The sequence below is a fragment of the Stylophora pistillata genome, chromosome 13, assembly GCF_964205215.1.
Source record: "Stylophora pistillata chromosome 13, jaStyPist1.2, whole genome shotgun sequence".
NCBI classification, from domain to species: domain Eukaryota; kingdom Metazoa; phylum Cnidaria; class Anthozoa; order Scleractinia; family Pocilloporidae; genus Stylophora; species Stylophora pistillata.
In genome coordinates this window covers 24,677,903-24,704,114 of record NC_142531.1, presented here as the reverse complement: position 1 = coordinate 24,704,114, position 26,212 = coordinate 24,677,903, and the positions used below count along the sequence as shown (strand labels likewise).

The window sequence follows — 26,212 nt, the reverse complement described above, 5'->3', positions numbered from 1 at the left end:
ATACTGAGAGAAAATTGACCAGCAATAGAGCATTTTGATTGGTTGATTTTAGTTATTGGCCCTCTGACTGCCCGAGTCATGTAATATATACATATACCTAACATATAACTTTATTTAAGGTATCAAAGAATAAACAAGAAAAATAATACCCTAAAAAAGGAAGTTTAAGAGGTTAAGTTAACCCTATGTAAATAAACTTTCAAAGAAATAAAAATAAAAATTGTATGCTTACAATAAAATCTAAGATGGATAAAAACTGAAGAAATACACATGTATAATTTAAGAGCTGTTTTGAAACGTCTTAAGTTACCTATCTCAACGACATTGGCGCGCAGGTCATTCCATTCACGAATGATTTTAACAAAAAAAGAGTATTTATAACAATTACATTTTGCCAATTTAACCTGCAGTTTGTAATTGTGGTTAGACCTAGTACGTTTTGAAGCAAACTAAAAAAAATCACAAAAATGAAGGCTATTCAGCCCGAATACAAGTTTATAGCATTCTACCGAGGAAAAATATAGCCTTCTATCAGTCAACTTCGACCAATGTAACATTTCGCAACAATCTTCATAACATGACATCTCACCCCTTCGCTGACCTAAAGCCAATTGAGAGGCTCTTCTCTGAACTTTCTCCAAGAGAAAAATATTTTTAACTAGGTAAGGGCACCATAGTGGGGAAGCGTACTCCAGGATTGGTCTCACAAGAGTCTTTTACAATGTGGAAAAGATTTCCTTGTTTACAGAACCAATTGTTCGCTTGATTAGACCAAGAACTTTATTGGCCTTATTGACAACCTCAACAACGTGTGGAGTCTACGAGAGGTCATGTGAGATTGTAATGCCAAGGTCTTTTACGGAACTCACTTAGCTAAGACATTCTCCATGCGGGACGAGAGAGTAATGTGGGACAGATTTATCATGGTTATGTGTTACTCGCATAACCTCACATTTGTTCACATTGAAGTTTAACTGCCAGACCTCAGACCACTTCTTCAGGTGAAATAAGTCGGACTGAAGAATATTTGTGTCTCTAGCTATGTCGGAGATCTCTCAGTAAACCTTGGTGTCCTCTGGATACAGTTTAACCGTAGATGAAACTCCTGACGAGATCTCATTTACATATAAAATGAATAAGGCGGGACCAAGGATTGTTCCCTGGGGTACTCCTGATAAAACTGGAGACCAGGACGAGCAAGTGCCGCGCAGGACGACGCATTGCATCTGGCCAGTTAAAAAATTTCGAAACCACTGAAGGGCACTGCCATCAATACCATGACGCTCAAGCTTGAAAAGGAGATGCCCATGCGGTATGCTGTCAAACGCATTTGAAAAATCCAAAAAGGCAATATCACGGGGCTTCTTGTTATTGCGTGATTTTGCCCAGTCGTCATAACAAGAGAGCAGCTCTGAAAGCACTGATCGGCCCTCCATGCAAGCAAACTGGTTCGGGTTGATGACATTTATGTTTTGCCAAAAATCCATCAAGTGAGACTTGACGATTTTTTCCGCGGTCTTGCACACTATTGATGTTAATGAGATCTGACAATAATTATTCCTGTCAGTCTTACTGCCTTTTTTGAACAAAGGTGTGATGTTAGGAAGTTTCCAAAGATGTGGCAGTTTACCTGTTGAAAATGATCTGTTAAAGAAAAGGCACAGAGGTGATGATAAAACACTCGCACATTCTTTCAGAATGCGTGGTGGTAGGCTGTCAGCTCCAGGTGATTTGTAGATATTCAGATTTTTTAACAGTTTTTCTACTTCCACTGTGTTACAAAGAATGTTTGAAAGTTTACTATTGGGGACATATTCAAATTCGGGGAAGTTATTGCAGTCTTCTGATGTAAACACAGAGGAGAAAAAGTCATTCATACTTTCAGCAACGCCAAGATCATTTGAGAGTGTGACGCCGTCGATATTAAGTGAGACGAGATTGTTAGACCCTTTACACATAGATCAGGGTTCCCACTCATTATAACCCAAAAAATTCCCTGACTTTTCCCTGACTTTTCACTGACCTCAAAGCATTTTTCACTGACCTTGAATTAATTAATTATCAAACAGGCCAAATCCACTTTTACATTTCTCCATCGCTTTTAAGCTTTCTATACGATTTGCTACACTCAATCATAGCAATTCATGTGACATGCACAAAGCCTTTGTTTTACTGCTCTCTTTTTTGTTTTTATAATTTCTGAAGTTGTTCTAATCTCCCCAGTAGGGATAAATCAGGCCTTGTCTCCCAAAACACCCCCAGTGTGGAACTCCTTAAGACTCAAAAGAGTTTCACAATAAAAAATTACTGATTGCAAATATCAATGTCTTACAATCTTCTAATCAGAGCACATTAGTGGTGTCCATGTACAACTTATCTTCATTTAAGATACTGCTTTTAAATAATAAATAAATCTGCTTAAGAATACGGGTAAAATTTAATATTAAAGACCGACAGACTAAACAAATACGATGTAATTATCACTATAGTTATCATCAAGTATGATAGCACCATATTATTTGAAGGATTAACACTACCCTAAAACCCTGATTGTTTTAACTTTCACTAATTTTCTGAGACGTCAAGTTAAACGTATGAATATCATGTCGTTAAAACGAGAACAGCTGCCAAATGCGACAGCAGTTCCCACTTTCTAATCATTAAGTTTTCTTCCAGCCAACTTACAAGTTGCAAGTAATAGATTTCTGTGAGTATCTCCCTCCAATGTTGGCCTCCAGCGAAGACACGTCACTGGTAAATGATTATCAAAAGTATCTTGGTCCGAGAGATTATAGACACAATGTCCTGAATCAGGAGCATACACCTAGGAGGTGAAAAAATTGTATAAAAAATAACTCACAGAAAATTTTCGGTTTTAAGTACCATAATTTGCAAAGGTGCAAGTGAAGTGACCTTCACATGAGCGGATATTAACTTCGCGAGAAGCGAAAATTTGTGACAAATTCAAAAATGAAAAACGAAATACTATTCTTACCTTGGTAACGCCATTAGCTAAACCAACCGCCAGTAAACCGCCTTCGGGATTGAATCGACAGCACATCACCTCAGAATTTGCCTCCCTGATTAAAAAATAAAAGGCAAATTTAAATATTTTTCCAGAATACGAGACTATGGGGCGATAAAAAAGAAGTTCTTCGATCTTTATCAACAGTTTTACAAATAGGAACGTTAAGCAACAGGAATATTTCTCACAGAATGTTCATAATTTTAAGATTTCCCTCTGCAGTTGGAGCCATGGTGGGAACAGGGCCGATGACCGTATCTCGAGGCGTTGAAAGTGTAGACGGAGGTGCTTGAACCAAATGCATGTCGCTCAAAATGATCTATTAAGTAATATGTTAGTCCAGGTGTCTTAGTTGTCTAAAATCCCATTGGAACAGGAAACGAAATAATTGAACAAACGCTGTCGCGGGACGAAATTTCAAAAGTAAAATAGGCATTACTTAGTACTCTCTGCGCAAGCGTCTGAGCGTCTGTGTTGCCGTGGTAACAAGGAATCTATTTCGATTTCAAGATCTTCCTCTCCCCCTCAAATCTAGCTTTTGAAATTTTGAAAGAGTTCCATTTCCAGTTGGCATTCATGTGATAAATCAGCGGTTTATATATATATAAAAAAGAAGTTTTAAAACGTTAACACAAATTTTTTATAACACACGATCTGTAATCTACAATTCACGAAGGATATGATGATGATGAAACTTTATTAAAGTGACTAAATAAACCTCCTAGCTTAGGTTAAAAACCTGTGCTAATTAGGGGACACAACATAAATAAATATAAGTCAAGGTAAAAAAAATATTTGAATACAAGCGTAGGTATAAATGATATTAACAATATTTGCAGTATGACAAATGTGTTTATGAATTACAAAGATGACAGCACTTGCATCCATTATCCGTTAGTGTAACTAAATCTAATTTACGTATTTTGTTTTTGAAACATTTTAAGGTGGTAACTTCTCTCAAGTCTGGGGCCGGGATAATTTTCCCCAGAGACTGGGCCCTAAATGGTAGAGGGAGTGGCTGCCATATGTTACCGTATTGTACCTTGCAGCGGAGAAATCAAACTGCCTTAGGTTATAGTTAGATCTATGCTTAATAAAAATGTCACTTATAAGGCTCTGTATTATTCTTATGATCACTTCCCTTTGGCATGGCAGTTAATTCCTTGTCAGTTTTCTATAGCCTCCCCGCTCCTTTACACTCTGTTGGCGACAACTGATACCCCAAAATCCTCGCCCCTCCCCCCGCTAGGTGATAAATAATGGGTTCTTGCAAGGCAAATTTGTCTACGGACTATTGCAGTGCAGACGGAAAAAGAGAACCATTTTTATAAAGTGAAAAAAGTACAATTTTAATGTTCTGTCATATTGTTCAGTCTTTCAACACAGTAGATTATAATTTGGCTAAAGCTAAACTGTTTGTTTGCTGACAGAGAGAATTTTCGGTTTGTCTAGATAACCTTTTGAAGCAGAAAATCTTATTGTATTCTCGACGAAATGTTCGATTTAGGGCGCCATATATAATAGGATTCAGGGAGGAACTTATAAGTCCGATATCGGTATACATGACATAGACCTCACGAGAAAGGGACCAGCCATCGGAAGCCATGTCCACAAAATCGATAATAAGGACCGGTGTCCAACAAATTAAATACCCAAGAACAGTTGCGAATAAAGTTTTTGTCATTTTGATGTCTTCTGAGGAGGCTCTTCGCTCATTTTCATGTCTGCTGGAAAATTCCTTTCGCAAATTTTTAACGCGGTTCCTATTCAAACGAAGATGTTTAAAGACGTTATAATAACAAAAAGAAAGAGTACCGAGGGAGATGCATATACAAATGTAAATAACACATGATTCAAAAGACATTTTTACTTCGTGGAAGCAGAAAAACTTTCCCGGATGGAAAATGTACTTCCTGCCACAAACAAGGTAAGGGACTGGGTACATCATGGCTAGGATCCAGACTGACGCGGACATAAGCCGTGCGCGAGACATGGTGAAGAATATTCGGTGATTAAGTGGATGAACGACGCGGAAATATCGATCGACAGACATAAGAGCCATAGTCTGTAAAGAGGCTGCTACCGTTGTTATGACAACGAATCCTTGAAATTGACATGCTTCGAAAGTCGAAAACCAATGCCCTTTGATAAGTGATGCCAAAGACGGTGGAGCCCCAAATGTTGCCATGCCAATGTCCGAAAGGGCCAGAGATGCCACAAACAGCCCTGAAACGTTCCTGAGTCTCGGGGTTTTGTACACAATGTAGAGAACAAGTAGATTTCCTATAAATGCCACCACAGCAATGGAACCATAAATCAAAGATTCCAGAATAACCTGAAATGTACTCCGGTAACGAAACGAATTTGCCAGAAGAAGGGCTTGTCTTTCTATGGAAGATTTCTCAGAGACATTCATTCCTCCTAATTTTTCTTTTGTTTTTACCTGCAATACGAACGATAAATAATTTAGCATAACTGTTGACAGATAGATACGGGTGACTCTCTAAATTGTTTTTTTTCATATTCCGATCTTGGAATCTTCTTCGACCTTTATGGCTCGTAGGCGAAACAGTGATTTAGTTCGGGAATTTGTGTAAGATATCGATTTATTAGATCTACGAAAGTCCTTACCACTTCATCTGTTAAATGGTTATCACACCACAATTTCTTGAATTGAATTTGTGATTCCACCCTTACCAAATTCTTTAAACTGACATCGAAAGGCACAGCGTGTTTTCTCTTATGGTTTTGGAATGCCGGTCGTTTCGCCGAAGTGTCATTTCGCCAACGTATAAGGGCGATTCGCCAACGTCTATTGTCAGTTCACCAACGCCTACATATCAGTTAGCCAACGTCCAAATATAACCTTTTAGTTGAGAATAATCATCAAATAGATTGGCTCTCAAAGTTTTTTAACACGATCGGCCATCGATTGATCAACGGACTTTGTTTAGGACTTTATTTAGACATGACTTTGCCGCTGTATGTGGGGAAGAAGAGAGATAGGAAGGGAGAGTACAAAACTCTGTTTTATTTCTTGTCTCTTTTTCCACTACATTTTCGCGTCGCGCTCGAACAAAATGTTTAAAGCCGAAAGCCGTGCCAGACTTTCTTTTCTACTTTGATCCTAAGTGGGTATAAAAATGTCAGTCGAAACACTTTATTCGCCTGCATGTACGTAACCATTTCATTCTCTACTGAATTACAACAACAAAAAAATAGAATAAAAAATAAAAGTAATCAAGGGAATTGGTCAAATACATCGAAAGTTTTACAGCAGAGCTGACACAATTCGGTAAAGCCATATTGCAACGAGACGTCTCAGGGCCGTAGCTAGCATGAGGCAAGATGAGGCAATTGCCTCGTTTTAATTTTGGCCTTTTTTAATTTTTTTCTTAAAGATTGACTTTTCTGAAGAAAAATGCCACGGAAAATCCTTAAAAGAGCATTTCTAAACCTCTAGATTTCAAAGTTTTCTGGGGGCATGCCCCCAGACTCCTCTAGCGGCTTGCGCCTTTGGCGCTCGAAACTTGCCTCGTCTTGTCCTGAAATCTGGCTACAGCCCTGCGTCTGCTATGTCTAATAACAAGAATGGTATAAAATGAATAGCTTATTAACGATTCAGCGGATACCAAGTTTTTTAATGGTTTAGTGTGTCCTCTCGCTCCTTATATTAAAGCCTGTTCAAACAATAGATTAGCAATAAACCGATAGGATTTCCGATGGAATAAATTAAACAATCTGCTAGTTGAGCTTTATGTTTCTTTCTTATTAGTTTACCCGAAAAAAAAAACTACCACATTTAAGATAACCACCTGCATAAACTATAGTAAGTAACCTAACAAAGCTTGAAATGATTCCTTGTGGATACAGATAGATTCGTTCTCAACCCTTCTTTAGAATTTAAATGCGGGGAAATTGTTTCTGTCGTTTAATTTATTTCGCAATGTGTAAATAATACCATGGACTGTCAAATGTCGTAATGTTGCATTTGTTCTTTCAAAATGGCTTTCAGAAAAAATAGAAGCATAAAAAAAAGGAGAGATTTAGCGTACGTCTTACAACAACTCTTAGGAAAAGCACAGTTATCTTATTTTTGAAAAGACTGTCTCATTTTACAACCTTAGAACTTATTGTTTTCGTTTTTCTAATTTGTTTAGCTTATCAAGTTTTTAATAATCCTTCCTAACACATTAAAGCAGTTAAGTTTAACATTCAAAACACGACCGAAATATATATCTTTACCGAGTTTTGATCCTCAATAGAAAATTATTTTCCCTTTTAATGCAAGGCCAGTGTGTTGAAATCTTCCTCAAGGGAGGGCAACGTGCGAGGCGGATTCTAAATCTCATTTCTGCTTTCATAATCTAACCACAATCCGTTTGCCCACAACTTAAGTATTTTTACTAAAAAATTAGTGTCTTAAGCATTTTCGATGAAGTTCGCGTAACACAAAATTTAAACTTAGATTTGAAGTCGAGAACGTTGTTCTAATCGAACTATGAGTTTTTTGCCGCCATTACTTTGCGATAATAGCAGCAACTCATGGAAAGAAATGTTTGCTGAACAATTCTTAATCTAAAGTACCAAACTGCTCCACAAGAATATATCGTCCACAGCTGATTTTTTGTCTTATTTTGTTCTATGACCGTTGCGATTCAGGAGAATCCGTTAAGAACACATTTACGACTTACCTTTTGAAGATCTGGTCTTTAAAAAATCCTTCTTTTGCAAAGGAGGGGTTTTCAGGTTCAAGATAATACAAGCGGTGTATATTATCCTTGGGTTTCACCCACGTGACCAATACCTTAGCAACGGTTAATATCCGCCATCTTGGTGTCCCTCGAGCGTAAACAAACCGTATCTAACGAAGAGTTCATGTGAGAAAGAAGGGATGGTTTTATGCATTATTGTTGGCTGTTCGAGCAAAAGTGGAAAGCATAAAGACTAAGGATTTTTTCGTATAATAATTTAATAATTTTGTTATCTCTATAGCGCAAAATTCATTATATATATGATCTAATGGGCTATACCTAAGATCATCACAAATCAAGGGGAAGAACAGGAGGAACTAGAAGTTGTTGTATGGTTCGAGGCTTGCGGCTGTTGTAGATCCTCGATGTTTTGGTCGAGCCTTTCTTTGAGCTTCTTAGCCGATGAGAAATCGATGTCTTTAGCCCTCGCATACGGCACTTCATTGACCTATGTCGGCAAAATCCATGCGCATTTTACATGAGTGCAGGTAAGCTTGGGGTGTCACGAAAACTCACACCCCGAAAACTCAGACCTCAGACCTCAGACCCCGAAAACTCAGACTCCTCGAAAATTCAAGAGATAAACTCGACTCATGATCACTCCTGGTAATCCCGCGTGTATTTTGACCTTTTGGGTCTTGATCCAACTGAAGCAGCAAAAGCAAGGCCGCAAGTTGCACGTTTCGCAAAATCGTCCGATGGTTGAGTATTAAAACATTTTAGAGTGACACAGGACTTCATTTAGCTTAGATTTACCTCCATTTTTCCCGTTAATTTTGAACTTTTCATTCACAGTTAACGGGATCAAATGCGCTCGCTCCAACATCAAAGTATTAAAATGTGGCGTGATTTTGACGAGCCGAAAGGGACGTTTGTTTACCTTTCTGTACTTCGTTGCACAGATCCTTGTTGTCGCTCTGTTAAAATTCTTAAATATTTCGCGATAATAATGGATACAAACAGAGACTCGGCCCACCAGTCCCAAAACGAAGACAATTTTGCGACCCTTGGGCTAGAGTTCTTAAATGAGGCAGAAAGAGAAAAACAACGCGAAAGAAGACTCAGCATCAGCGCCGTCACGATTCGCTTCACTGAAGAATCACTCTTGATACTGTTGTCCGTCTTTCGCGTCGGATTTGTTGCATTGTTCCACCGGTTATATTATAAAAAAAATTGGTTCATGCTTTATGCTATGCACTATCGAATCATGGAGCACTTCGAAAGCTTGGAGAACACTTCGAGGGACCTGAGTTTTCGGTGTCTGAGTTTTCGTGACACCCAGCGAGCTTGCCATGAATTCTAGTAGTTGCCTCAAACATAAATAAAACACTTGCGATATGTGAGCATGACTCAGCCAGTCCAGCTTTGCATCCCAAGCAATGGGCTGACAAAATAGTCCCATCGTTTTCGGAAATGACCCAAATGTTCACTAAAGGATCATTCATATGCTGTGAATGCCAAACTCGTGCTCTCACGGCATACTTGCCGGCGATTACTTTGCCTACAACTGAGGTTACAAATCCCGACACCATTTGATTAAACGCCTCTAGACTCTTGAACGCCTTGAACTGCTTCTTGGTGTAGAAGCTGGTCTCAAGAACGAGGTAACTCAGCAAGTCCGACGCTTCCACAGGAGGCAAGCATTTTGGACTGAACTTCTCGGCTGGTATGCTTGCAGGGTCAACCCCAATGACCGAGATCTTTTGCAAACATCTTTCCTTCCAACTCTCTAAGCTTTCGGCATACTCAGAGAGCACTGGGATACCTTAAGAAGAATGCCGGATACTTTTATCGCTTTTTTCTGTCTGGATATTCATGTAGTTGGCGAAATACTACGGCGATAAGAGAGAGGGCTTCACTCTAGAAATCGACTAATTATTCATAACTTTGACACCCGAGGGACACCAACATGGCGGACACTAACTTCAGCAAAGCTTGTGACGTCACCTGAAACCCAACCATAAGGCCAACGAGAATTAATCTAAGAGAATATTTGCTGAATTCAATCTTTAGCACTTGCAAGTAATTTAGTTTTATGCTAAATTGTCGTGAAAAATTTGCTGCACGAAATATATCAATCGCCGCGTGACGAGGTAACTTGAGAGTAATTCAAGAGAATTGGAAGTTGTCAACTTCATTGGTCACGTGATTAAAGCAGGCCCAATGGGTGATCCGAGGGCATGTCTAACTTGCAGCTTGACTGTACTTGATGCCATTGCAGTTCAGGCTTGCGCGTGCTATCACTTTCTCGTAGGTATTTTGCAGAATATGCCAAACATTTTTCAGGAAAAAAAATTACAGTTATCAGGCTTCCATGCATATATCAGTTTAAGAAATTTTATCATCCGGTTTGGTTAGGCTCGACAACTTTATTAACAGAAAAAAAGTGAAGACTATTTTTCGGTTTGCTATTTTTTTAAATATTAGCTAGTTTAAGTGACAGTTTCAGACTATCTAAAAGTGTCTCGCTCAAATTTTCGCCGCCGTTGACCATACAGAAGTTGGTAAATTGGAGACTTGTGGGGCTACATCTGTCAAACTTTTTCAAAACTGTCAAAGTATTTATCATTTATGAAACAAACTTTATTAACATTGTTATCGTGATCATTATTTTCAATAAAATGATGATAATGATTATTGTTTTATTATCATTATGACAACACTGATGATTCTGGCTGAACCAAAAGAATCTTGATACCGTTATTTTAAGATCTATGGCATAATTTTTGCTGCTAACGTTAATAACATATATTGAAATACACTTACTCTCAGCAACTGCTTTCTGTCATTTTTTTTTTAAGGCTGCTATGATTCAATCCACACTCCCTCCTTACATTTTGGTTTAATTTATTGTTATTTCTGTTATAGGAACTTTTTCTCTTTGCGTCAGTTTTTGTTCAGTGCTGCTTTGATCTTGATTAACTAGGGACTTCCTAAAGCAGAAAATCGTTTTGTATTCTTGTCGAAATGTTCGGTTGAAGGCCCCATATATAATGGGGTTGAGAGAGGAACTCGCGAGTCCAATATCATTGTAAAAGACGTAGACCCAACGTGGAAGGAACCATTCCCCAACACCCTTTTCCACAAAATCGATTATAAGTACAGGAGTCCAGCAAATCAGATATCCGAGAACAGTGGCAAATAACGTCCGTGTCAATTTGGCATCTTCGGCTGAGGTCTTGATTTCTTGCCTGCGCCGTCCTTGGACGCGTTGTGCGTTCAAGGTTGAGGTCTTTAGGTCATTCGTGCGCCAACCTTGAACGCGTTTTGCGTTCAATCTCAGATGTCTGTAGACGTTAATGTAACAATATGAGAGAACGACAATGGAGTAAAAGATGCAGACGTAAATGGTGTCAGCTGCCAAGGACTCCTCTTCTACAAAAAAACAGAAAAATTTTCCAGGATGAAAGATAAACCTTTTGACAGTGGCAAGATAAGGGACTGGGTACGCCAACGCCAAGATCCAGACTGACGCGGCCATGAGCCGTGCGCGTGGCAAGGTAAACAAGAATCGATGTTTTGTTGGATGAACGACGCGGAAGTATCGATCGATGGACATAAGAGCCATGGTCTGCAGAGAGGCAGCTACTGTTGCTATGACAACAAAACCTTGGAATTGACATGCTGCGAAGGAGGAGACCCAATACCCTTTGATAAGTGATGGCAAAGATGGCGGAGTCGCAAGAGCAATAATAGCGATATCTGAAAGGGCGAGTGAAGCAATAAACAGTCCTGGTACATTTCTGAGCCTCGCGGATTTGTAGACAATATAAAGGACCAGAAGATTCCCAACAAAGCCAGAAACAATTATAGAAGTGTAGATCAAGGATTCCAGAACAACTTGAAATGTACTTCGAGATCGTAATGATTCCGCCAGGCGAAGGATGTTGCTGTTAATATCTGTAGTAGTGTCCCCCGAGATATTCATAATGGTTTCTGAAAAGGTAAACAAAGAGTATTGTAAGGATTTTTTAATGAGAATATATTATTTATTATGATATTACTTAACCCACATTGTTACGTGGTCAGAGGGCCTTTCTGTGGGCAATTTTTTGACGTGCGCTCGTTTACACGGCAAATGATTATATTTGCATTTCTGTCTAACTGTTTAAAGATAACAGGTAAACCTAGCTTAGGTAGAAAATTACCGGTCAATGTCAATGAGCAACTGCATACCCACTCCTCCCATAACCCAAAATTAACCCTAACTTGTTATCAGTTCACTCAGGGTTAAGGGATGGGTAGGTGCGTAGTTGCTTAAATACTTACACTGCAGCTGATCCAAAATAATAATTATAATTGCGCATGCCCATGGCATAGTCTTTAGCGTACTTTTTCACGTAACATAATCTTCCAGCTGTTACATGTAAGCTAATTAAAGTGGGTGATGAAGAGAACAAAATAACAACTTTTCCAAAAACATATCTGAATAATCAATTTCATTGAATTCTTCCAACCCCAAACTGGACAAGTGCAAACTTGATAATTTCTCGAAAAAGATAAGACCGAGGTGTTTATTTTGGTTTCAGTCCAATCATATCATCACCTGCTATGACACAGCAACGAAGGTAACGACTGTTTGAACAGCAAAACGTCCGTGAGCCAGTAGGATTCACGCTCCAATAGATTTTAATAATCTAATTAGGTTTCGTCAATTTACTCAAAAAAGAAACAAAAGGTAATATAAGATGCCACTCACGTAAATTAATTTTACAAACTTAACAAAAATGCAGAGACTTCTCCGTTTTGAGGAAAATTAAAATTTGTTTTATTGGCAGGGTTGTTAACCCTAGAAGTATAATGTTTGGAGATTGGCTCTACTTTAATGTGATTTACTTTCAAAGCTTTTTTTTTAATTGCAATTGTTTCCTATTGGCCATGACTTCTCTATTTAAAAAAAAAAATAATAATAGCATATACCACGAGTTAATTCAACGCCATGAACACGTACGAAGCATGTTACTACCTTAACAATGGAAAAAAAATGAATACGTCATTTTAATAAACTTATCTTACGGATAGATTTTTTCAGCCCATCACATAAGGAAACTTTAGTGTTGGTTAGAACCAAAACCGACAAATACAAGCTATGCCTCATTTTCAATGTTTCCTTACTTAACGAATTAAAAATTCTAGATGTCCTTGCGATTGATTTTATTATGAGGTCTTATCATGCTTGGCTACCATGATCTGCTTTGATATAAAAACAGAAAATAAGTCTTTTTTAAAAGACCTTTCTTACGGATAAATTGCTTCAGCCCGTGACATCAGAAAACTTTTGTGTTGGCTATAAAAACACTAGCAAAGACATAAACCGAAACACAGAAGCGGTGTCTCATTTTGAATATTTCCTTACTTAATGAATTAAAAATTCTAGATGTCCTTGGGATTGATTTTATTATGAGGTTTTATGATGCTTAGCTACCACCATAATTTGCTTTGATGTAAAAACAAAAAAATCTGAGATTGAAAAAAGACCTTCCAGAAAAAAAGATACTAAAAAATTACATACCTTTTTGTATTTATGTGGTAGAAAACCAGCGAGAAGATATAGGAAAAAAATAATGTTTGGATGAGTTTAACCCTGGTTTTTGAAAAAAAAAACCTCCAGTTTACGTACCGAAGACCGTGCCATGAACTGCCTCGAAAGAAGGAACAGTCCTCTCGTAAATGTATCTGATCAAACGTCGTCACCAGGGTCTCGCTTCTCACCACCAAAACGAGGTCATTATCGTCTAATCAGGAATTAATCTGATTGGTCACTGCATATCCATGATTGCTTTGAGTACTGGAAATGGGTACTGTTGTAAGACGAATTACCATCACGCGGTTCGGAGGGTATTCTGGCTCTGCATCGTGCATTGCACGTATTCTGTTACCTAACCATCAAGCACTGCACTCCATGTCTCGCACTCTTGGGACGAAGCAAAATTACAGGTGACAATTCCTAACCAATTAGTGACTGTTTGTTTTATGTATGCAAGATTACATAAATTGCATATTCTAGATATTTGATAGTTCTTCACGTACACTGGCAAAAAAAGAAAAAAAAAAAAGGAAAGAGGTTGTGGGAAGATCTTGGGCTAGTGAGAATTTCAGCATGCAGCGTATATTGAAAATCCTCACGAAAGGTTTTGAATAGGTGGTTGAGTTAAATATTTCCGGAAAGCATTGTATGAAAAGTTTAGACGTGTAACTCTAATAAGAGCTTATACGAGGAGACAAACACCTCACTTTATCGCTAACTGGTCTAACATTTCTGTATGTTAAAACATTTTGAATTGCTAACAAATGATGAAAAAAAAGTCCAGTTTGAGTTCGATTTCAGCTTTTCTTCTCTCGTCGTAATTGGATTAACGTCATACGTTGACAATTTCAGATGACTTAGCAAAGCCAGCGGACATATCTTCTACAATTACCTTTTATTAGCCAATCATATTTTAGGAAATTCGGGGGCCCTCTGCCTTGCAAATAATTTGCTGTTTGTTCAACCATCTATCGTGTTAAACTAAAGCAATTACAGTCGTTGCCGGAAACCTCAGTAAGTCAACTGAATCTCTCACAATAAGAAAACTGAACAATTCATTTTTGAAAGACAAGAGACAGCACCTTGGAAATACATTTCTAGTGTGATTTTTGTGAAGGTGAGGTGTTTTATCTAGGTGCTTTACACGTCTTAAAAAAGAGTTAAGCATATTTTCAAGTTAGCGCCGGGTAAATCAACACAGGTACCATATACATCCATGCTAAACTGAGCTTCGAATTTCCGATGGGACAGTAAAATATATGTATAAATCTTAGCGTTGCTCAAAGCCTGTGGCAACGAAGAGAATTGCACAAGTTATTTTGATTCGTAGTACAAGAGTAAAATTTCTTTGTATTGTTAATTTGCTCGGTCCCGTTTATTGCATTTGCATTTCAAGGTATCGTTTACAACCAATTTCAATGAAGAATCATATCGATTTTTCCCAAGATTAGGGGAGCGATGCGTTTATTCATTAAAAATTGTTTTACCCTATAACACACTTCAAATGGTTCTATTGAACACTTTACAAAAACCCTTTCCATTATATTTTTTTGGAAATCGAGAATTTCTATTTATCTTGGCGATTTGTTGTGCTGCTGGTCACACCTTGCCTTCTGGGTAAATAAAAATATTACGTTGCTTTTTCTAGTCTTTCTCTCAATATTCCGATAAGTTTATCGAGTGGCTCAGAGTGTTACTGTTAAAACAATGGCATATCATTGTACATTACTTGCTCAATCCACAATGTATTCGCTCGGAATGGTACATTTCTTCATTCAGAGTTGGTTTAACTATTTACGTCGCGAGCGAGTGCCTAATGGCTTTTTGTTTTCCATGACCAATAACCTTCTACATCATGTTTTGAGTGAGTACATCTTAAAATTTTGGGAAGCCGACACCTGTCAAATACTGACCTACTTATCTATATATTTTTTCCCATGTTCACCTAATTTTGTTTTTCATTGGAAGATTTTGCCCGAGGATTACGCACGTTTGGTTTGAGCAGAGACACAGACAGAGATGAAGATGAATTGGATTGGTTTTTTTTTTTTTAGATTTGATCCATAATTCTTTTCTGTTAAAGTTTCTTGGTGCCTTATTGAAAGGAAAGACCAGGTTAAACGCTGTTGTCTTTCGATTGACATTTAACGAATGTACTAACAATAGAAACTACAAATACTAACTTAATCAAAGATGCACCGCGCTTATGTACATTTACTTTTCTGTCCTGAAAGAAACATTTTTTTTATGTTCAGTCATTCTTTCTCGCTAAATATTCATTTCAAAGCATTCAAATAGTTCTCTTTATGACATTTTAAAACAACTTAAATATTTTTGTGCCAATATCTTGCAGTCGTTCTCAGAATCGTTGTTTCTTTTGGTCTCGTGATTCGACTATAACGCTAGAATGTGATTTTGTCTTTAGAATGGTTTCCATAGCCGAGGTGCTTCTGTCAGCGTTGTTCTCATTGCTAATTGTGATCGACATCGTTGGAAATGTGTTGGTTTGCTTGGTTGTTTATCAATCCAAGCAAATGAGAAAACCCATGAATTACTTGCTGGCGAATCTTGCCGTAGCAGATGTTGTGATTGGTGTATTCATGTTACCTAGGCATGTGTTACATCATGCTTTTAAGCACCCAACAGGTCAGTAATGAAAACTTTTCAATTCAATTTTAAGCATAATTGGTAAATAGTGATGAATTGAAGATGCCATCTAGAGCAAGCTACTTCCACCGCCCTTCTCCCGGAGAAATGTTACAAACTCCTTTGAAACAGGCTGGGGCCCACTGTCATTCCTCAACGAATATGGAACACCAAACCAAGCAAGCATAGGATATATAGCTTCAGTTGTTTTCGCAGTTGTTGTGGACCTCAGAACAGCAACCTGCCGACATAACCTACTGCCACTAGAATACTTTCCCCGTAAGAAGAAGCCTAAACAGGTCTGCACTAATATTTTGCCACAGAGCGGTCGGCGGCAAAACTCGAGCTTTGGGAGCCCAAACTCTCCCACCACGGGGTAACTATGTTCTGTTTTACACAGTCCCTCCACGTACAGCGTCAAACACTTAGTCTGAGGGTCGGGGTTCGAATCCCCTCTCGAGTATGGCAATTTTTTTAATATATGTCTTTCCAAATGGAACAAAGAGACCCATGCATACCTCCTACAGGGGTACATATTAGCGTTGACAGACTGCGAGTAGTCCCTCTTTTTTTAAAAGTTCAGTCCTTATAAGTTCTTTTTCGTGCGCCTCACTCCCAGAGTTCTGCGCGGCGCACTAATGTCAATTCTAGTTTTCTTTTTTTTTTTCTTGACTCACTGACTTCGCCGAAGGAGGGACCGAAGAGGAGAGAACTACAAAAATACTATTATTTTCTTTTTTCAGATCTTTCACTACTGCTTAGGTGATGTTTATTACTACGAAGATCGCTTTCAGTCATTTCTTAATCCGCTGTTTACATATTTGATTTTCATATATCCACCCTAATTTAAAACTAATTTCGTTGTCACCTTCTGCTCTCATTTACAGGTGCATCCGGGAACTACTTATGCAAATTCATTACCGGTGGTGTGTTCATCTGGTTGAGCGCGGCAGCAGCTGGGATCTTACTCATCGCCATAGCAACTGCGCGCTATTACGCCATAGTGCATCCTTTCAGAACTAACTTCCGGTTGGACAAGAAACGCGTCCTTTGGATAATGGCGTTGTCGTGGGGGTTCGCATGTGTGTTAACAGGCCCAAGTATGTCCGCCATAGGGTACGACCCACAAAAAGATTTCTGCGTGGAAAAGTGGATAAAATGGTATCCATCGCAAGCTCATGTTGCTTTTGTTTTCACTGTCAATTGCGCGATTCCGATCGTAATGATGACACTGTTGTATTTACGAATTATCCACAAACTGTGGCGAAAGGAAGATGCAATCACGAACTCAGTTCAACTTGCAAGACTGAAGTCACGCAAACGCGTGACAGTTATGCTCATCATTGTAACAGTTGTTCATACTCTATGTTGGTCCCCGAACTATGTTTTATATTTACTGATATTCCACGCGCCAGGATTTTATTACGGTTCCACAACTTACATTATAACTGTTTTGTTAATTCTACTGAACGCAGCCGCAGACCCGCTTCTGTATACTTGGTACATGGATGGGTTTAGGAAGGGTATACAGAGCATGCTCTGTTGTTGTCGTAGAGACAGGGTACACGTAATAGGCACCTTTGGCAGAAAAACTGCTAATACCCCTGACCAAGTTGGCTTTTCTGTCACCACAGAACCAAATAAGGAACAAGGTTATAGAACTAGTACAGTTTGAGTGAAAGAATCGAAACGACGGCCTTGGCGAGTATCAAGTTGTTTCTCAAACCGCGATGTGATACGGGAAATAACAAGCATAGTGGGTGCTAGTCTATGTCAATGAAGCAGGGGAAAGCTCCAGACATCTATTAGACTATAAGAAGTCCTTGCTTTTCGGCGAAATCCGTCGCGCAAGTCAAATATATATATATATATAAAAGGAAAATTATGCTAGTGCGTCACGCGGAACTCTGGGAGTGAGGCGCACGAAACGTTTCACTTTCACATCCCAGAGTTCCGCGTGATGCACGAGCATCACTAACATTTTTTCACTGGGCTTCGTTTCACTTTGACTCGTGCGCCGAAAAGAAGAGAATGCTCGAAGAAGAGTGCGTTCGCGGATACGTCACCACTGTTACACAAGACTTAAAAGGAAGAAAAACACTCATGGTAGAGGTAGAAGAAACAAAAACACCATGAACAAATCAAGAAAAATCAAAATCTCTTTATTTCCCATTGAAAAGATTCATAAAACATTAAAATGTAACATTTATAGCTATTTCCTGTTGAATCTAATTTAATTTTGACCGAATTCTACCATCTTTAGATGGTCACAGTAAACACTGGTTCTGCTGGTTTATCCATAGCGTCCATCCTGTTTGCGTTTTCATTCTGCAACAAAAAAGGAAATAAGAAATGAAAAAATATATATATAATGAAGAAACGTAGGTATAAAACATCCAGTTGTAAGTAAATATCTTTGCTGTGCTTGGGTTAAAATGTGAAGAAAGTGCCACTTACTTGAAAGGGAAAGAAACACAACCCCTCATTTATAATTATGTCGAGGGGGGGGGGGGGACCTTCGTTCCCAGGGTCCTCTCCCTTCCTTTCCCGAGGAAGAAAAAGATAGGATCCTGGTAACAAGATTGCTTGAATATGAGTTGACAGCGATGCACAATTGGCATGGGTTGTCCGTGTTGTAGGTTGGGATGGCTGTGTAGTTTGCTGCATGGCAGTCTACGAACATACCTCAGAATACATTTTTCTCATCTCGCTTTTGAGACGCTCGAGTAAATCAGTATTTGTAGAAGAGTTGCCCCCTGATTTCTCGTTGGCTGTTTCACTGTCATCTTTTTTGTACTAAAAAAAAACAGTAGACAACAAACAAATAAATTTCGCATAGAAATTTCATACTAGCAACAAAACTTACCTCTCATATGATGTAGTAAGGCAAACCAAGTCACACCAACAGAGAAAGACCTTTTACGCTCAACTTTTTTAAGAACCTAAACCATAAAACGACTTGACTGTACTTATATATATAGAGTGACTTGGCTTTTGTAAAGAGATTCAAAATCTCACGTTTCTGTTTGGCAACCAAAAGCCCTTTTGTCAGAGCGAATCTCTTTACGGCGGCCAATTCACATTATCAACTCAGATGATAAAACCAAATTATCTTGCAATACCCTCCGCCTACGTAGTGCTACAGTTTCATTTTAAACTCACCACCTTAATTTGTATGTGCCTCACTTAGTTATCTTTTTAATCGTAAGTACTGGAGAAGTGAATAACATCGGTCCGATCTGATTACATTACAATAAGTTTGTATCAAAACTTAACAGGTTATGATTTCTGAATTATATGACGCTTACCTTTTTTATTGACCCCGTGGGTCTGTCGCAGTAGATCCGAATAAGTGCTCCCCATTTTTCGAGATGAGGATGCAGTTTCTACAAAAGACATAAAATTGAAATCAAATAGGTCATATAATGCGTGTAGTCTATGTCAAAAACGTGAAAGTAGCTCTATATAATGGTGTTAAAAAGTAGCACTCGAGAAACGTCGGAATTCAGGCAAATTAAATTCACATTCATCAGCCAAAGAATTTTACTAATTTGAATATACTTCGCGCAGTAACATTCCTAAATGTGTCATACGTTTGTCTTTATTTTTCCCCGAATATTACGGTTGTCGAAAAAAAAGAAGGGTCTTCGAAAATAAGTTGGCTTTTGAGCCTGATAGAAACACATTTGTAAAGCATTTAACAAATCCACGGAGAGGAATTACAATATCGTCAGGAGGTCAATTGTTGACGCATGAAACACGTAGCAAAAAATCCAGCCGTCAAAGTGCATGCTTCATCTTTAAAACAAACATGCACTGCAGAATGTATGCACACAAAGTTAAGCTTACTTATTTCCACACTCACTTTGAGGATGTGCTGTGACGCTAACTGCTTGCCATTTCGTTTGTTTTTACAAGGACCCTGCAAATAAAAGAGGGTTAAATTTTCCAATAACAATATCTTTGATAGATGCTCCTCTTGGCTCTCCCATTCACGGCTCTGCTACAGCTATCTGGGGCGACCTCTGGCCGCGAACGAGGCATGGAATGTTTCCACTATCTTTTGCCATTTTTATTAGACTTTGCTCAACTTGGTAATTATGGTTTTACTAAATGAGTTGCTAATCTAAATTGGTCACCGTAAAGAGTTTCCAAGCTGACGTTTCGTGCGTTAGCCCTTTGACAGAGCCATTTGTCAACTTGGATATGCTAAAGTGTTGTCAAAAGCTGTGAGATTCACAGATCCGTGTACCTCAGCTTCGTAAACGACCAAAAACGACAACGAAAATTACAATTGCCTCTTACATTTTCCTAACTAATCGGTAGAAGATAAGATATTTTCGAATTTACCGTTGCAGTGTGCTTGCCACATGTTATAATAAATGATAGACTTTTGTTCTGTCCGCAGACTGTTTTAAACTCAATGGATGAGCAGATACCTTGATTCCTGTATCAAAAAAAGAAAAGAAAAGAAAACAGAGAATTTTGGTCATACATCAGTCGATGCAATAAAACAGTTATCAAATGTTTCTGCACTTTTATGATCAAAGACAAAAGAAAACTTTTAAAAATATCTACCCACCTTCTTAGACACTCCTCGAGGATTTGCGAGGGACTGGGGAGAGAAGTTTTTGAGCAAAACTCGAAAAGCCGAGGGTTCAATATGTCTACTTGATCAAAAAACTGTAATGATAAAGAAAAAGGAAAAAAAAGAAAATAATTCAATAAACAGTATCAATATTGTAATACTGAAGGAGATATTGTCAAAGTCAATGACAGTTATGATGATGAGGATAATGATAATGATGATTGATAATGATATTGATGATGATCGATAATGATAACGATGATGATTAATAATGATAATGATGATGATTAATAATGATAATTGATAATGATGATAATCGATAATGATAATGATGATGATTAATAATGATAATGATGATGATTAATAATGATAATGATGATGATTGATAATAATAATGATGATGATTAATAATGATAATGATGTGAAGGTGTAGTCTGATCGTCTGGGTGAGTGTAGTCCTGAGAAGGACTGTTGTGGGTGGTAGTGACTGACGTTTTGACAACCTGTGCGGAAGTCATCATCTTGACTCTGATGATGACTTCCGCACAGGTTGTCGAAACGTCAGTCACTACCACCCACAACAGTCCTTCTCAGGACCATACTCACTCAGACGATCAGACTACACCTTCACATGTTACCCCAGGGTTCAAACCATTTACTGAATGATAATGATAGCGAAGCTTCATAGCCAACTGGTACTGATGGGGTTACTGAAGTACTGGTAAGTATAGATTGTCTTTACTAAGCCCTACCTCTAGCTCGGCATCAGAAATCTGATAATCGCGAATTTTTTTAAACATCCCTGGTAACAGAACTTCAAGAGTAGATTCAGCAGCAATCTGGCGAGCTATTTTCTTACTGGAACCAGTTCCAGAGCCATATTTGATGCCATCTATTTGTACCTCTGCCACAAAGGGACTATCTGAACTTGCACTTTCACTTGCAAGATAAACTGGTTTGGATTTCAAAATTCGTTGACAATACTCATGTAAGATAGCCACCGGTGTTTTACCACCAGCATTCAACAGACAATATTTACTGGGGCTCTTTCCATTCTCTGCACCTTTTACTGAATATGATAAACACTCCAGACTGGAAGGTAATTCAACATCATCTTCAGTCTGTGGCAAAGCCATCACAGCATACCGTTCTTGTTCTGATGTAAGGGTTTGAAACTCCCATATGGTCGAAAGGTAACTTCCAAGTTCTCCAATGTCTAATAACTCCAAAGTTGGTGGAGTATTCTTATTGCTGTCAGTAGTTTCTTCTTGTTCTTCACTGGTATTTTTTACTACGCTGGTATTTGCAACACATTTTTCAACATCCTGGGTATTCAGAGCATTTAATATCGAACCTGCTGGGTTTTTTGATTTGGAGGTACCATTCTCTGATTTTGTTTCTTCAGTATTCTCTTGATTTATTCCCTTTTTCTGGTGGAGGCATGGAATTGCAGCCAATGGTACATCATGTTTCTGAAAGTTCACAGTTTGTAGTAGACATTCATTTCACATCAGAAAATCAAAATTGGTCTAAATTTGAACAACCTTGATAGCTTTTGTATAGTTTTTACTGAGTTTGGGAAGAGCTTTCAACTGATAAGGAAGAACAGTGAATTGGGATCAGATTACAGTACTTCTTGCTTTTATGCTGTTGATTACTAAATATAACTGATGGTAAAGAATTAATTTTCTCAAGTTTGGGGCCTCAGCTAATAGTCAAGCTCAGTCTTTAGACAACTAAATATATCTTATTAGACATTTTGTTGTGTAGTATCACTGATTATTATCCAACTACACCTAGAGGAGTACAAATAACGCCATAGATGGGTACAAATATCACGCAGTATTTGTACTCGTCTCTTGTAGTGCTGGTTAAACAGGTTTTCTCGCATTGCGCAAGCAAAGAATTGGATTGTAGTTATGAAAAAAAAAAGTGCCAGACAATTTGAATCATATTTCCGATGACGAAGAGTCAGAATGGCTGGCAAATATAGGTCCAAGTTCATTAGATGAATTGAACGAAGAAAAACAACTTGACGACCAGAAAATTTCTTCTAATCATTTAGTGAAGAAAATAGAAACAGCGACACAACAATGCGCCAATTCCATTCCACTTCGCATACTTCTGTCACGCACTCCCCGTAAATAAATATCCGTGAAATTCGCCTGCACTGAAATAACAGTTTGGTGTGTTGGATAATAAATAACTTATTAGACATTTTGTTGTCAGAAAAATGATTTAAATTGTCTGCCATTTTTTTTGTGACTTCAATCCAATTTGTGCAATTTGTGCTTATGTGATGCAAGAAAACCTGTCTAACCAGTACTCTAAAGTACAAATAATGCGTGATATTTGTACTCATCTTGGGTGTTATTTGTACTCTACAGAGTATAGCTGTATAATAAATACAGTTACTGATCAGTTCAGTGTATAAACATACATATAAATGTCAACCTTCCCAGCTTATCTGGAAGTTTCTGGTGACAAACTGGTTCTCACACTGTTCTTTACAGCTCATTAAGTAATTGTTTAATATATGATAAGGGGAAAGTAGAAGGTGAAGAGGATAAGAGACGTGAATTTGATATCTATAGTAAGAACAGGGTTTTCTCTCCACAGATGGCCGTGAGTTTATGTGATTATGCGGGTGCATTTTAACAACTTTCCATGTGTAGTAAGTTCTGTCCAGTGACAAATAGGGGGACGGTAGAGGAACTTGATTAAGCTGATTGAATTCTAGCTTTCAAGGTTGGCACCCCTTAGACACTTTAAGCTACAGATTTTTCCCTTTCAAGCATTCCCCAAAAGAAATGACTCTAGCACTTCTTTTATGAACATATGCTAAGAAGCTAAACCTCCAAACTGTCTCCATTGCATTTGGTGTTCCCAAGTCAGATCCATAGTCCCCCACACACAGGCACTGGAAGTTCTGACCACTGTGTTACAAGAACACTCTGGATAAGTAGTATCCAGTCTTTGAAAACAATTCCAGAAGCCCTCTGCTAGATCTGTCAAGTTGAATCTTTACACCTCTATTACAATAATTTCCATTTCACTCTACAACTCTATAACAATAATTCCCATTTCACTCTACATATGCTCCTTGCATGTGACTAAAAGTGCTACCCGTAGGCAGTAAAGACCCACCAGTAGCAGTTTTAAGGCAAGCGCAAGATGCAGGCAAGTGAAAGACAACAAGGCAGTCTATTTGTAATAATTGTTTCAGCATTTTTGAACAGGCCCTCTTACTCACAAGATATAACCTGGAAATATCAGATCTGTCTTCTCTATGTTTCTTTAGTCTTCAGCTCTGAGAATTTGTTATCAAGTTGAAGAAAATTCCTCAGTTAATATCTTTCTTTCTTCCTATTACCTTTCTGCTTGAAAATGTGTTGACATTTTAATGAGAAATTCCTTTTTTGTCACCCCTGGGATTGAATGGTAACAAGTGTTCTAATTTGCTCCCACAGTTTTATTACAAAAATGTGGACTACAACACAGGTTGTGTTTCCCTCACCACTTTAAAGTAAAGTTATAAAGAGGACATCGTTGTATCTAAATGGTACTAACTGAATCATTTTGGAAAGTGAAAGTGAAGTGAAAGTGAATGATTCGATACCTTAATAGCAGCATAGGCTGAATTGCTAAGGTCTACAGTGTTACTAAGGTTGAGATCGGATGTCAGCATTATCAGGCGCCTCTGGCAGCCACTTTAGTCCATGTAACGACCTCACCTTTTCCCACCACACATCCCACCCCAGGGGAGGACATCCATTACACAGTAATCTCGTGTGTGGGAAATTAACGTCTCCTACCCCTAACCCTGCAGGAGATGGGACCTCCATTTTATTCGTCCTTATCTGAGAAGACTAGAATATCTTTCCATTTCATTGATGTTATAGAAAGGTAGCAAATTCTCCTCAGTTATTTTAAGACCATGAGTATTGGTCCTGCCGGGGCTCGAACCCTCGACCTCCTGCACAACACAATCCGGTGCTCTAACCAATTGAGCTAACCAGGAGGCTAGCTCAATTGTCAGCAATACGATAGAAAAATGGGAGGGTTGTAAAAAGGCAAATTACTTTTTTATACTCTTTGTGGTACATTGAGAATCAAAAGACTTGTAATAGATTTTTAAAAGAGCCCTTAGTAGAACTGCTAGCAAATAAATGAATTTAATCCTGTCTTTGCTTGCAAATTATATGTTGTATAAAACAAAAAGAAATTGTTACCCTGACGCTTCCTCCACCAATGTGATAAGGACGAGACCATGTGCACACTCTTGACGGCTTATGGAGATAAATGATTCCTCCACTGCGATGATTAAGTGCTATCCAGCCCTCTGGTAATGCCAGCTTTGGTAGATTTCCCTTCACTAGAAGAGACAAAAAACAAAAGTTAAGTAAATACACACATGAAACATAGGGGAGTAATTGAGTGTTTTGGTGTTCATTCAAAGAACACATTTCAGGGAAGATAGGATTCATCAGCCTTAATTCATGTTTCATGCCATAATTCATTAAAAGGAAAAGAGACTCTTCAATCTGGAAATCATTCATTAACCATCTCACTCTCTAGTTCTAATTTATTAATTTATTAAAAGGAAAAGAGACTCTTCACTCTGGAAATCATTCACTAACCATCTCACTCTCAAGATCTAATGATCTATTCTCTTTACTGTTTTCCAGTCTTACAATATCAGTTCAGAGAATTTGGTATTAGATCAACCAATAATCTCCTGATTATAGTTTTCTTTCTTCTCATCACTTGTCTGCTTGATATTGTAAAGACATTGAAGGGGGAAACTCTATCTTGGTTTCTCATTGGAGTTAAAGGGTTAGCAGCATTAAGGAAGCACCCGCCCCGTTCATTTATAATACAGCTATGTTCAAGAATTTTCATCACAAACATGAAAACCAGCCGCGATTATTGTTGTAAAATATTCAAAGTTTAAAGTATTCGCACCATAACACTTATCTGAAAACAGAAAGAATGGTTAACACTTACAGATAATAACCTTGCGTTCTTGTTCATCTGTTGGGTTTTCTCCTTCTTGCTTTTCATCTCCTGTTGTACTGATTACATTTTCCCAGTCATCAGCTTGATCACCTTCTGTCATCCGTCGTTTATGATTGTGGTCCAATAAGTCTTCCTCGGACTTTCTCTTGAGCGGTATTCGCTCAGTCTCAAACGGCATCTCTTCGTCAGTAGATTCCTCCTTAGAATAAGTCGGTATATCCATACCAGCCGAGGAGGAGACCTTTTCCATGGTATTTTCCATTTTTTCAATTTCAGTTCTCAATTCACTATTTTCGCCAACAGTTAATACCGTTGGTGCTTTGACAACAACTGCTAACTCATTTACACTAATGTCAACTGACATTACTGCGACTGACGCAAAAGTTGCAATTCAATTCGAAATTGGATTCGTGTGAATTTATACCGTTCATTGCGTGTCACGCAATCTTCGATTCAAAACCCAGTCAGTAAAATTGGATGTATAAACCTTCATTCTAAGAATAGACCCATTAAATATTACTTCCTACACAACCGAAATAGGAAAGAGAAAATTAAGACTTGATGCCATTTGATTGTAACAGCCGCAGAAGTTTGTGGCCATTTTGATTGAGCCCGAAAGTATCTGGAACAGTGGTATACGTTACTAGTTCTAT

The 26,212-nt window shown here is 38.2% G+C and overlaps 5 protein-coding genes across 5 annotated transcripts in view; 1 reads left to right on the top strand and 4 right to left on the bottom strand.

The window, feature by feature from the left end:
- Positions 1 to 3,480, bottom strand: part of LOC111338314 (uncharacterized) — a 10,956-nt gene extending 7,476 nt beyond the window's left edge. The window contains exons 1-3 of the mRNA XM_022944772.2: positions 3,214 to 3,480; positions 2,996 to 3,080; positions 2,686 to 2,824 (exon numbers count right to left, since the gene is read on the bottom strand). Of these exons, the coding sequence (XP_022800507.2) occupies positions 2,686 to 2,824; positions 2,996 to 3,080; positions 3,214 to 3,329 (340 nt within the window). The 5' untranslated portion in view covers positions 3,330 to 3,480. The remainder of the gene's footprint in view (positions 1 to 2,685; positions 2,825 to 2,995; positions 3,081 to 3,213) is intronic.
- Positions 3,481 to 3,705: 225 nt separating this feature from the next.
- On the bottom strand, positions 3,706 to 7,848 carry LOC111338346 (neuromedin-K receptor-like). Its single transcript, XM_022944820.2, has 2 exons — positions 7,720 to 7,848; positions 3,706 to 5,468 (listed from the first exon to the last, which is right to left on the bottom strand). The coding sequence occupies exon 2, from the start codon at positions 5,439 to 5,441 to the stop codon at positions 4,416 to 4,418; it is 1,026 nt and encodes a 341-aa protein (XP_022800555.1). The 5' UTR covers positions 5,442 to 5,468; positions 7,720 to 7,848; the 3' UTR covers positions 3,706 to 4,415.
- A 2,040-nt stretch (positions 7,849 to 9,888) lies between these two features.
- LOC111338349 (melatonin receptor type 1A) lies at positions 9,889 to 13,427 on the bottom strand. Its single transcript, XM_022944825.2, has 2 exons — positions 13,292 to 13,427; positions 9,889 to 11,715 (listed from the first exon to the last, which is right to left on the bottom strand). Exon 2 carries the CDS (start codon positions 11,705 to 11,707, stop codon positions 10,622 to 10,624), a length of 1,086 nt encoding a protein of 361 aa, XP_022800560.1. The 5' UTR covers positions 11,708 to 11,715; positions 13,292 to 13,427; the 3' UTR covers positions 9,889 to 10,621.
- Positions 13,428 to 14,266: 839 nt separating this feature from the next.
- Positions 14,267 to 18,172, top strand: LOC111338342 (galanin receptor 2b-like). Its single transcript, XM_022944817.2, has 3 exons — positions 14,267 to 14,423; positions 15,732 to 15,952; positions 16,840 to 18,172. The coding sequence occupies exons 2-3, from the start codon at positions 15,733 to 15,735 to the stop codon at positions 17,625 to 17,627; spliced, it is 1,008 nt and encodes a 335-aa protein (XP_022800552.1). The 5' UTR covers positions 14,267 to 14,423; position 15,732; the 3' UTR covers positions 17,628 to 18,172.
- On the bottom strand, positions 18,094 to 26,172 carry LOC111338341 (microprocessor complex subunit DGCR8). The gene is made up of 9 exons (XM_022944816.2): positions 25,548 to 26,172; positions 24,773 to 24,915; positions 21,293 to 22,012; positions 20,535 to 20,635; positions 20,303 to 20,399; positions 19,818 to 19,874; positions 19,261 to 19,338; positions 18,638 to 18,748; positions 18,094 to 18,280 (listed from the first exon to the last, which is right to left on the bottom strand). The coding sequence occupies exons 1-9, from the start codon at positions 25,921 to 25,923 to the stop codon at positions 18,212 to 18,214; spliced, it is 1,752 nt and encodes a 583-aa protein (XP_022800551.1). The 5' UTR covers positions 25,924 to 26,172; the 3' UTR covers positions 18,094 to 18,211.
- Between the last annotated feature and the right edge of the window lie 40 nt (positions 26,173 to 26,212).